The sequence below is a fragment of the Suricata suricatta genome, chromosome 8, assembly GCF_006229205.1.
Source record: "Suricata suricatta isolate VVHF042 chromosome 8, meerkat_22Aug2017_6uvM2_HiC, whole genome shotgun sequence".
NCBI classification, from domain to species: Eukaryota; Metazoa; Chordata; class Mammalia; order Carnivora; family Herpestidae; genus Suricata; species Suricata suricatta.
The window spans coordinates 118,605,291-118,616,039 of record NC_043707.1 but is presented as its reverse complement, the minus strand read 5'-3'; the positions used below and the strand labels follow the sequence as shown (position 1 = coordinate 118,616,039).

Below are 10,749 nucleotides of genomic sequence, written 5' to 3'. Positions count from 1 at the left end.
CCCCATCATTCCCCAAACTTAGGTCCAAAACTCGGAGCTCCACGGCCGGCTTATCTCCCCTTCTTCGCTAGAGCCCCTCAGCCCTGCGGTGCGGCCCATTGGGAAGTCTTTACAGGTGTCACACCACAATCCTTTCTGCTTCTGTCGGAGTTCCGCCCCCTAAGGGAAGGAACCGGGCTGCCGTCGGAGACCCAGCGAGGACGATCACGTGCTCAGTGTCACTCTCACAGGTCCCGAGTTACGCGGCTACAACTCCAGGTGCTGGCTAGCCGCCACCCCTCCCACGGCCGGGGGGCGGTGCCGCGGGCGGGGCGGTGCAAAAAAGCTGTCCCGCCCCGCACTCCTCCCTTGACTTTTAGCGTCCGGAGGTGGCAGGAGCCGGGAGGCGGAGGCGCGCGTGGGGCAGCCCGGGCACAGCCCGTCACCAGGTAGGGACGCTCCCCTGCGCAGGGGGCAGGGAGGTGTGGGGTGTATTCAGAAGGAAGGAACAGAGAGGAGGGGGCAGGCGGAGGGACCGCCAGAGATAGCAGAGAGGGAGAGTGGAGGAGGGCACGGGGACACAGAGGAACACCAGCCCTGGGTACCGGAATCAGGAATGGAGGTTGAAAGTGGGGCAGAGGGACCCTGGTGAGGAGAGGCGACCTCAGTCCGAGCTGTGGGTGTTGAGCCAGGGGCACCCAGAATGCCTCAACCCCCACCTCCCGTCCTTGAAGGTCCCCGGGGCAGGCCAGGGAGGGGCTCCATTTCTTGCCCAGTCCTCTTCCCGGGGACGCAGGAATCAGGGTCTCCGACCCTGCCGAGCCCCCTTGGACTCACAGCCCCAGGAAGCTGAGAGAGCAGTCCCTGGGGTGTCAGGGAGTCTCTGCCGTCCCCCACCTCTGACCCCTGACATCTGCCCTCCCTGGGCCCAGGAGGCACCATGTGGCGATGCCCACTGGGGCTGCTGCTGTTGCTGCTGCTGGCCGGCGAGTTGACCCTGGGTGCCCGGCGGGGTCGTGGGCGCCGGGAGCTAGCACCGGGTCTGCACCTTCGGGGCATCCGGGATGCGGGCGGCCGGTACTGCCAGGGGCAGGACCTCTGCTGCCGGGGCCGTGCCGACGACTGCGCCCTGCCCTACCTGGGCGCTACCTGCTACTGTGACCTCTTCTGCAACCGCACCGTCTCCGACTGCTGTCCTGACTTCTGGGACTTCTGCCTCGGCGTGCCGCCCCCCTTCCCCCTCATCCAAGGTGGGCACCAGACGGCCAGGAGGGTGGGTCGATTTGTCAACTCCGGACTCAGCAAGGCTCAGGAGCAAGGCGGATGCACTGACGTTTCCAGGGGAGGCTTTGTAGAATGTGGGAGACTCCCCCGCCCACTGTCTGCGCCTCTGGGAAGCCCCGCTCTGGTCTAACTATCGAAACTGAAAGAGATCCTGGGTCGGTGGGATTCTAAGCTGGCACAGGGGAAAGGCAGCTTCCTGCCTGCCCTTTCTCCCAGTCCTGTGTCCCTGCCAGGCGTGGAAGGTGCCGGCCCGCCTGCTGACTCACCCGCAGGCTGATAAAGCCCTCGGGGGTTGGTCTGGCTCATCTCCACCATTCCTCTGCTTTTGCTCAGGATTCCCTACCCTAAGATGACTGGTCACACCTGGGAGGTGGGGCGAATCTCTTCCTTCCTTCAGCCCTGTCACCATCCTTTCCTATGCCCTTGCCCCTTTCCCATAGGAGAATCGCTTGAATCCCTTCCCACAGTTCTGTGGGCCTGGGGGCGGGGGGTGAGACGGAATACCTAGGGTGTCACATCCCAAAGTGCTGTGTTATCTTAGGGGAGTCACTTACCTTCTCTGGGCCTCGGTTTCCCCATGCCCCTCCCACTCCCCAAGTTTCAACTCGTGTAAATGGTAAAGGATCTAAGGAATGTTGTGGCTGGCATCCAAGTGAAGCAAGAGGGATCCGAGTTGGGGTCACTGAAGAACTTCCCAGGTGGCAGGTGCTATATCACCCTGCAAGAGACAACTTAGGAAGTTATAGTTTGACTTTAGTTTCAGTGAGGGCTGGGAGGGGTGTGTGTGTGTGTGTGTGAAGACTCCCAACACCTGACTTCTGAGGACCTGGCCGTCTGAGCCCATAGTCTCTGGCCTTGATTCCGCTCCTCTCCTCCTCTCCCCCCCCCCCACAGGATGCACCCATGGGAGTCGCATCTATCCAGTCTTAGGAAGCTACTGGGAAAACTGTAACCGTTGGTGAGTATTTGGGGCTTGGAGGGGGCTTGCCTTGTGGACTTTGTGGCCTACAGACTTGGTTCAAACCCGATCCTTGTCACTCACTTGCTGGGGACAAGTCGTTTCCCTTCTCTGAGCCTCAGTTTCTTCATCTGAAACATGGGAATTTTTTCACATGGACCCTGGCCACTTATAAAACAACGTTCTAACAGCATTCCCTGGGAGTGGCCAGCCATGGGTGCCTGGCCCCAGGCGTGGCCCCTGAGCTGGGAGTGCTTTCCCATCCCTCCTGGCTCGGGCTGGGCTCTGCCCCTCCCAGGCTTTCTCCGTGTAGGGGAGAATCTGGAGAAGGGGGCGACAGGAAGGAAACCTGTGAGTGCAGCATCCGCTGCCCTGGACTGGACGAGGGTCAGGGATGACGGTCAGGGACTACGGCTGAGCTGGAGGCCAGCCAACCTGCGGGGGCGGGGGGGGGGGAGCCCTTCCCGGGAATGTGCCCCCTCCCCCTCCCTGCGGTTCCAGCAGGAGGATGAAGGGTCAGGGGTGCTCCCCTACTCGAACCTCGAACCTGAGGCCTGAGGTGGGAAATAAAGAGGGGTTGGGTAGGAAGCCTTGAACCTTAATGGAAATAATGGGGACCCTGTGGCTTTGAGGAGGCCGCCCTGCACCCACTCCACCCCATGTCCTCTTTGCCTGGGACTGAGAGGCCCCAGGGAGGAGGAAACATTTTGGAATGCATTACGCATAAGCTGTTTCCATTGCCTCACTGGTGTGAGGGGTGCTGGGTCACAGGGGAGAGGGGACAAATAGGGTTCAGCGTGTGTCTTCACAAGAGAATGTGTGTGTGTGTGTGTGTGTGTGGTGTGAGTATGTGTGAACTGGACGCTTGTGTTCAGGAAGAGTGAGCATGCCTGCTCCTGGTAGGATGTCTCTGGACATTGATGGGTTAAGCTCTTTCCCACTCTTATCCCTGGCCACCCTGGGCCCCTCTGGAATGCTGGGGCCTGCTGCCACCAGCCCAGTCTAGACCTGCTTGAGCAGCCCTGAGGGCAAAGGGGGAGGTGGCAGGAAAGGACTGACCAGCCTGCTGTCCCCCTCACTGCACTGGGTGGCCCTCTTCCCCGTGCTTGACACCTGAGTGAGGGTGCGGGGCGGTGTCTGCTGGCCTTCTAGGCTGTGGAGCCCTCGAGGAATGCTTGGAGAGTCAGAGAAGGAAGGGAAGCCTAAGAGAGCTGCCTCCTACGCAGCCTCCTCCCTCCCTTCCCAAAAGTGCTCCCGCCCACTCCTGGGCCGAGGAGCCCAGCCATACTGGGTTTGTTCCCCTTGAGGCTCCTTAAAAGGCAACAGGGGAAGGATGCAGTTTAGCGTCTTGTAACAGCAGAGTTATGAGCTTGTAAAAGCATCGTAGCGTTCATAGAATGGCTGATCTGTCGAAAGACCTACTGTGTGCCAGGCACTGTGCTGGCCAGGGAGGTGCAGCCAGATGTGGTAGACAGTCCTTGAGCTTGGACCAGAGCCTCTGGTCTAATAATGAAGGAGCCCACACACACAAAAATGCGTATTACAGCCTGTGACGTGGGAGGCCAGGAGGTGGGACAGACCTCACTGTGGGGACAGACATCCGGAGGAGGTGCCAGCCACGTCCATGGGTCTCATAAGCTGTGCTGAGGGTTTGTATTTTGTTCTCAGTGCTGGGAGAAGCCACTTAGAGGCACACAGTCTGACTTATGTCATTCAGAGATCTCTCTGGCTTCAGAGGGGGTAGGTGTGTGTGGGGGGGGAGTGTAGAGAGGCAGGGGGCCTGGGTAGGAAGGCATGGCCATGCATGGCCCAGGGGACAGGTGATAAGGGACAGGAGGAGGGTGATGGCCATGGAGGGAGGGGTGAATTCAGAGCCTTCCACCATGTGTCATCCCAAGACCTGCTAATGGCGGGCACGGGAAACAGGGGTACGCCATGGACCATGCAAGTTCTGGTTTGAACACCTGGGTGAATAAGGTGCCATTTCCTGAGCTGCTGATGGTAGGGGAGGAGCAGCTTTCAGGGAAGGCAGTGCGGGTTTTTAAGGTTGAGATACACTCAGAGGAGATGTGAGGAGGCCAGGCAGCTGGGAATCTGAAACTCCAGAGAGAGGGAGAGTCTGGGGCTCCTGGCATGAGAACCAGAGTCGCTGGTAATGATTCTTGAGCACCTACGATGGGCCAGGCCCTGTGCTAAATGCTCTACAGGCCTTACAAACCCCTGCCGTTAAGCTCTGGAAGGAAGGACTATTCATTTCCTCGTTTTATGGACAAGAACATCAAGGGAGCAAGGTCACCTGAGGTCACATGACTAGTCAGTGAGGTTGGAACCCAGGACTTGAATTTCAGGACCCGTGCTCTTAGCCACCTCTCTACATCCAACAAATATTTATTGGGGGCCTACCACGTGTTAGGTTTTGGTTTCTAGGCTCTGAAGATAACCCACAATCCCTCCTCTCCAGGACCTGAGTGTTTATGAGGAAGCAGGTGTAAGCTGTACACATAAGTCAGTATATAGCGTGTCGGATAGTGACGACGTGCTCAGGAGAAAGTAAAACACAGCAGTGGGATAGGAAGGCGACCATGGCAGGTGGCATCTGAATGGAGACTTGGAAGAAATGATAGTGAACTCTGGGGATGTGGGGAACAGAGCAGCTCAAAGGTCCTGGGGCAGGAGCACGACAGCCGGTGGACCAGCCTGTGCACCAGGACCAGCTCCTGGCTGGAGCTTCAGAAGCCAGGACCCAGAAGAGGGGGTGACAGAGGGGACAAGAGGACAGATCACGCAGGGCTCTGTTAACACGGCAAGGACTCTGGCTCTTATTCTGTGACATCAAGCCAAGGGAGGGTTTGGGGCAGGGGGATGGCATGATATGACTTGGGTTGCATGGGGTCATCTGACAGCTGTGTTAAAAATATGCTGAAGTGGGGGTGCAGGGCAGACCCGGGGAGAATAGTGGGGCAGCTGCAGCAGAATCCAGGGGAAAGGTGATTGGCTGCAGAAGAGAATGACATGTGGTGTGGATCCTGAATGTGTTTTGAAGGCAAAGCCAACATGATTTGCCAATGGATCAAATTAGCACAGGAGGGCAGAAGGCAAGAGTGACCCAGGCTCTTGGCCTGAGGTCCAGGAAGAATAGAGTGGACATTTTCCACAGACTGCGGGGAGAGCACGCATGGGAGTGGGGGACCAGAAATTCAGGTGGGGATGTGTTCGGTTTGAGCGGCCGTTGGACACTTCCATGGTGAGATTGTGTAGCACCAAGATTCTTGGGTCTGGAGTCTCAGGAGAGATTCAGGCAGCAGATATGAACCTGCAAACTGTAGACTTGAGGTTGACATCTGGATCCGCCAGGCTGAATGGGATCCTCTGGGGATCTTCCCGTAACTGAACCTGAGGCCCATGTTGACTTCTGATGCCCCCTCCCTTCAGAGGATGCCCAGCTCCCCCCTCACCTCTTCGTTTCTGCTCCTCTAGCACCTGCCAGGCGCAAGGGCAGTGGGAGTGTGACCAGGAGGCATGCCTCGTGGACCAAGACATGATCAACGCCATCAACCAGGGCAACTACGGGTGAGAGGCCCTGGCAATCCGCCCAGTGAGCACAGATGCACCACAATTTCATTCATGTGCACACTTGGCCAGTATGCACCTCTCCCACCCATATGCACGGACCTGTAGGGCCCTCTGCCTTGGTGGGTCTGTGACTCCCATCCCTTCTCTTTCAGATGGCGGGCTGGGAACCACAGTGCCTTCTGGGGCATGACCCTGGATGAAGGCATTCGCTACCGCCTGGGCACCATCCGCCCTTCTTCCTCTGTCACCAATATGAATGAGATTCACGTAAGGCCATCCTTGCCCACCTTCCTGCCATCTCCCCATGGCCTGGGACCCTGGGACCCCTGACACCCTGTGTCTTGTTCCTCCAAGGGCCGGGGCCTAGACCCCTTCAATACGCGGTGTGTCCCTGGACACATCCCTCCCCTTCTCTGGGTCTGCGGTTCCCGCCCCCAACAAGACGTGCTGCACAGAGAACCGATGCTCAGATTCTGAGTTTTGTGGTCCCAGCACGAGCCCCTCCGTGGCCTGTGCAGCCTGGGAAAAATGCTACTCCTCCCAGTACAGCTGGGTCAGGGCCCAGGGGCCAGGAGGTCACCTTGGTATTTTCGGAAGGGAGGGACAGATTGTCCTCTGGCTCTGGCTAGAGAGCAGGAATTCTCGGAAACAAATGCCGACTCAGTGGAACCCCGAGGGAGGAGGGGGCTTTTCCCCCCCTTCCAGTGGGACCCCCCCCCGCTTCATGGGCAGAAATGGGAACCAGACCCAAAACAATCAAAGGGTGAGGAAGGGAAACGGCAGCAGGACAGGGCTGGGGACGTGTCGCAGGATCTGTCCATCACGGCAGGCAGGAAGGAGGCAGTTCTTGGACAGAGCGCCCCTCCCTGCAGGGGCACGGCAGCTCAAGGCTGGGGCGACCAGCCCCTGCCCCTGTCCTTACTCCCCTGGGCCTCTGCTATTTTCTGCCTCCTGCTGTTTGCTTTGGCAGCCTGCCTGGTCACAGGACCTTACTGCTTCTTCCCTCCCCTGCCCTTTAGGGCCAGAAGCCCAAGGTCCTGGTGGGAAGAAGGAAGTGTTAGATCTGAAGGTGCAGAGGAAGAATAGGGGGGATGGGGTGTTGAGAATGAAAAGTGGGTGACCCTGGCCTGGCCACTTCCCTGCTGGCCTCCCTCATCTGGAGAACAGGACTGGCCGCCCCCACCTGACACTGAGAAGGCACCAGATGGTGCCCCTTGAGTCGATGTGGAGATTGCAGGAGTCCCTGGGCTGCCGGAATGCTTACGATCAAACTGCTGAAGGCCCTGGACTCTTGGTGGCCCTTCAATGCCAACGGGCCCCCGAAGGGTAGAGTGGGGCAGAGGAGGAGGCAGACGGAGTGACTTTTGCTTTGCAGACAGTGCTGGGCCCAGGGGAGGTGCTGCCCATAGCGTTCGAGGCCTCTGAGAAGTGGCCCAACCTGATCCACGAGCCCCTTGACCAGGGCAACTGCGCAGGCTCCTGGGCCTTCTCCACCGCAGGTATGGCCAAGGGCGGGGGCTGGGGCAGCAGAAAAGCAGGGCCAAGGCCTGAGCCCCCTGACGGCCCTTCTGCCTCCCTCCCCACCAGCAGTGGCATCCGATCGTGTCTCCATCCATTCCTTGGGGCATATGACACCTGTCCTGTCGCCCCAGAACCTGCTGTCTTGTAACACCCACAACCAGCAGGGCTGCCGTGGTGGACATCTCGATGGTGCCTGGTGGTTCCTTCGACGTCGAGGGTGAGCGGCAGAGGGGGTCAGCGGGGAGGAGGATGCCAAGCCGGGGCCTCGGGGGGGCAACCTGCGGGAGGGGCCGGGCCACGCGAATCAAGTTCACCTCTCCTCACTCCTCCCTGCTCCTCCTCCAGGGTTGTGTCTGACCCCTGCTACCCATTCGTGGGCAGTGAGCGGCCCGAGGCTGGCCCCGCCCCCCGCTGTATGATGCACAGCCGGGCCATGGGTCGGGGCAAGCGCCAGGCCACTGCCCGCTGCCCCAGCAGCCATGTCCATGCCAATGACATCTACCAGGTCACTCCTGCCTACCGCCTCGGCTCCAGCGTAAGTTCACGCTTGGTTGAAAGGGCAGAGGCAGGAAGGCTGGCGGCCGGAGGCTGGAGTCTCCCCTCTGATCGACACTCTTCTCTCCACTCCCAACCCTCCAGGAGAAGGAGATCATGAAGGAGCTGATGGAGAATGGCCCTGTCCAAGGTAAATGCCCCTTGTCCTGCCCCGATTCCAGAAGCTTGTGCCTGCATGAGACTGGGTGGGGCACAGCAGCACAAGTGGCCTGTACAGCATTGCGCAGCAAGTCCACTGGGGCTGGGAGTCAGGGGGACCTTGTCTCCTCCCCACAGTCAGCACCCTGGGGGTGGGGGTGGGGCACTTAGAATCTAGGTATGGGCCTGGGCACGCCTCTCCAGACTGGGGCATCTCCGGATCTGTGCTGATGGGCTGACCCGGACCTACTTGGACCTCTGCCCACAGCTCTCATGGAGGTGCACGAGGACTTCTTCCTGTACCAGGGTGGCATCTACAGCCACACCCCCGTGAGCCTTGGGAGGCCAGAGCGATACCGCAGGCATGGGACCCACTCAGTCAAGATCACAGGGTGAGGGGCTTGGGGGAGGGGGACAGAGAGGGTAGGAGGATGCAGGGCTTGCACTTGGGGTTCTGAGCCTGCCGTGAGTCCATACCACCTCTCTGCAATGCTCCATTTTGAAGAGGAGGAAACCCTGAGACAGAAAGAGAGGATAGATTTGCCTCAGGTTACCCCGAGAGTTGGAGCCTTATAAGGTTTTCTAGGAACTGTTCCTCCCTGACACACTGAGAAAATAGCTCCAGTGTAAGGATTCAAGGGTTGCCCAATCTCTCCCCCATCTCGGCACCCACCCCAGCTCAGCCTGACTCACGGACTCCCTCCCCGGGGCTTCAGTTCCCCACCTGAGATACTCACAGATGTTCAAGTCACTGATTTCAACCATCCAACCAATGAAATGTACATTGCAGGGGCAGTTTGGGGGCTCGAGGTACCCCAACCTTGTGGTCCCTGGTACCCAACCATGCCTGGTTCCCCAAGTGAGGAGAGAGGAAAGGCAGATGTGTGATGTTGTGAGGTCCCAGAGACCTGGTCCCCAAGATGTGGGGTCTTGGAGGAGGCGGCCCCAAGTTCTCCCCGTTTCTGCTCACCCCTCCGATTATCCCTTTGGTGCCCAACCCCACATGGGCGTGGATTCACAGACTTTGAAACGTGAGACTGAGGGAAGCAGAGAGAGGGTTAGAGCCCTGCCCAAGTCTGGAAAGGTAAGGCCTCTGGGGTTGGAGCCTCACATAGCAGGTGCAATCAGCCCCCTTCGCCCTCCTTGACTCTGCCCCGCCCTCCGCAGGTGGGGAGAGGAGACGCTGCCAGATGGAAGAACGCTCAAATACTGGGTGAGTCCCTGCACTCGCTGCCTCCTCCGCCCTCCACCCTCCTTCGCGCCCCCCACTGTCCCTGCCCCTCTCACCACCGGGCCTCCTCATTCCCAGACGGCGGCCAACTCGTGGGGCCCAGCCTGGGGCGAAAGGGGCCACTTCCGAATCGTGCGCGGCGCCAACGAGTGCGACATCGAGAGCTTCGTGCTAGGCGTCTGGGGGCGCGTGGGCATGGAGGACATGGCGCACCGCTGAGGCCCTGGCACTGCGCCGGGCTGGCCGGCGGAAGAGCCCCTGGGGGGCGGCACTGCCCACCCCGTCCCGCCCGACGGAGCCGAGGGAGCCGTAGGGGCGCAGGCGGGCGCCTGGGGTCTAATCTCCCCCGCGCAGGTTCCGCTGACGCAGCGCCCGGCCTGGGAGCCGCGGGCAGGCGAGGCTGGTGGAGCCCCCAGACCTCCCAGTGGGGACTGGGCAGGGCCTGGCCCGGGAGGAGCGGGCCTGCAGATCCCAGGCCCCTGGCCCCCCCCCCCCCCGCTCAAGACCACTGAAGCCAGGACACCCCCCAAGTCTCCAGCCCCACTACTCTATCCCACCCCACCCCTGTACTCTTGTTCTCCAAAGATATTTATTTTTTTTGTCACTGTTTTAAAAATAAAAAGAGTACTGATAACTGTAGTACCTTGGAACTTTGGGGAGTGCAAAGCCAGGTGGGAGATGGTGTGGCATGCAGTTAGACAGCAGGAAGGACTGCCTGAGGCCTTGCTGGTCTGCAGGGGTGGGTAGACTGAAATCTTAGCTTCCATTCGGCCCTAATTGTCAGTGGTCCTGGGCACTAACCTACTTGGAGGTGGGGCATGGGTGGCCTGGCCTCTGGCCCTCAGAGAGACATGGGCCCGTGGGAACCACCTTTCAGACGCTGAGTCAGCGCTGCCTGGTGGGGGGGGGGGAGCCCGACCCACCAATCAGCAACACTGGCGCCAGTGCCCAGCAGGCAAGGGGGGCACAGCCCCACAGAGGCTGGAGCCTCTGTCTCTGTAGATCAGCCTCTCCAAGCCACCCAGGCGAAGGCCCCCTGCCCCCCCCTCCCTCCTCCCCCTTCCCCTGGGCCATGGAGGACCTGCCTCTCTGAGCCCTCTCCCTACCCCATCTCCCCCAGGATCCCAGTGCCAGCAAAATATACCAGGTCCTCAGCCCGTATTTCAAGGCCAAGGGGACCCACTCCACCAGCCTCCTCACCAAAGCTGCTTCACCCACACCCTAGGCTATTCCAGAGTCCTCACTGCCCCTCGATGTCCCACACATACGCAGAACCATCAAGAGTGTTCACATGCTGTTCCCCAGTCTAGATGCCCTTCCATTCCACCCACCTCTGGTCTCTCTGCTGTTTCAAAGCCAACTCTAGGGTTCCCTCCTTGGGATGGTACCGGAGGGGGCTGCCGAATATTGTGCAAAGGACCCATGCTTTCCCAAATCGCCCAACCCCACCCAGAGTGGCCTAGACACCTCCCCGCTGGGCTCATCTACACCCTGCCGTTTCACCCAGTGT

At 59.8% G+C, this 10,749-nt stretch overlaps 1 protein-coding gene across 1 annotated transcript; it reads left to right on the top strand.

Moving 5' to 3' along the window:
• Positions 1-334: 334 nt before the first annotated feature.
• On the top strand, positions 335-9,865 carry TINAGL1 (tubulointerstitial nephritis antigen like 1). Its single transcript, XM_029949522.1, has 12 exons — positions 335-428; positions 912-1,229; positions 2,158-2,221; positions 5,699-5,791; positions 5,947-6,061; positions 7,170-7,293; positions 7,382-7,532; positions 7,661-7,850; positions 7,955-8,000; positions 8,277-8,400; positions 9,176-9,221; positions 9,318-9,865. The coding sequence occupies exons 2-12, from the start codon at positions 920-922 to the stop codon at positions 9,456-9,458; spliced, it is 1,404 nt and encodes a 467-aa protein (XP_029805382.1). The 5' UTR covers positions 335-428; positions 912-919; the 3' UTR covers positions 9,459-9,865.
• Positions 9,866-10,749: the final 884 nt, after the last annotated feature.

Excerpts from the sequence above, each read along its gene's own strand:
- TINAGL1 (XM_029949522.1), top strand. The coding sequence starts at position 920 with ATGTGGCGATGCCCACTGGGGCTGCTGCTGTTGCTGCTGCTGGCCGGC. Across the intron at positions 5,792-5,946 it reads ATCAACCAGGGCAACTACGG|ATGGCGGGCTGGGAACCACA; the intron begins GTGAGAGGCCCT and ends CTTCTCTTTCAG. Across the intron at positions 7,533-7,660 it reads TGGTTCCTTCGACGTCGAGG|GGTTGTGTCTGACCCCTGCT; the intron begins GTGAGCGGCAGA and ends CTCCTCCTCCAG.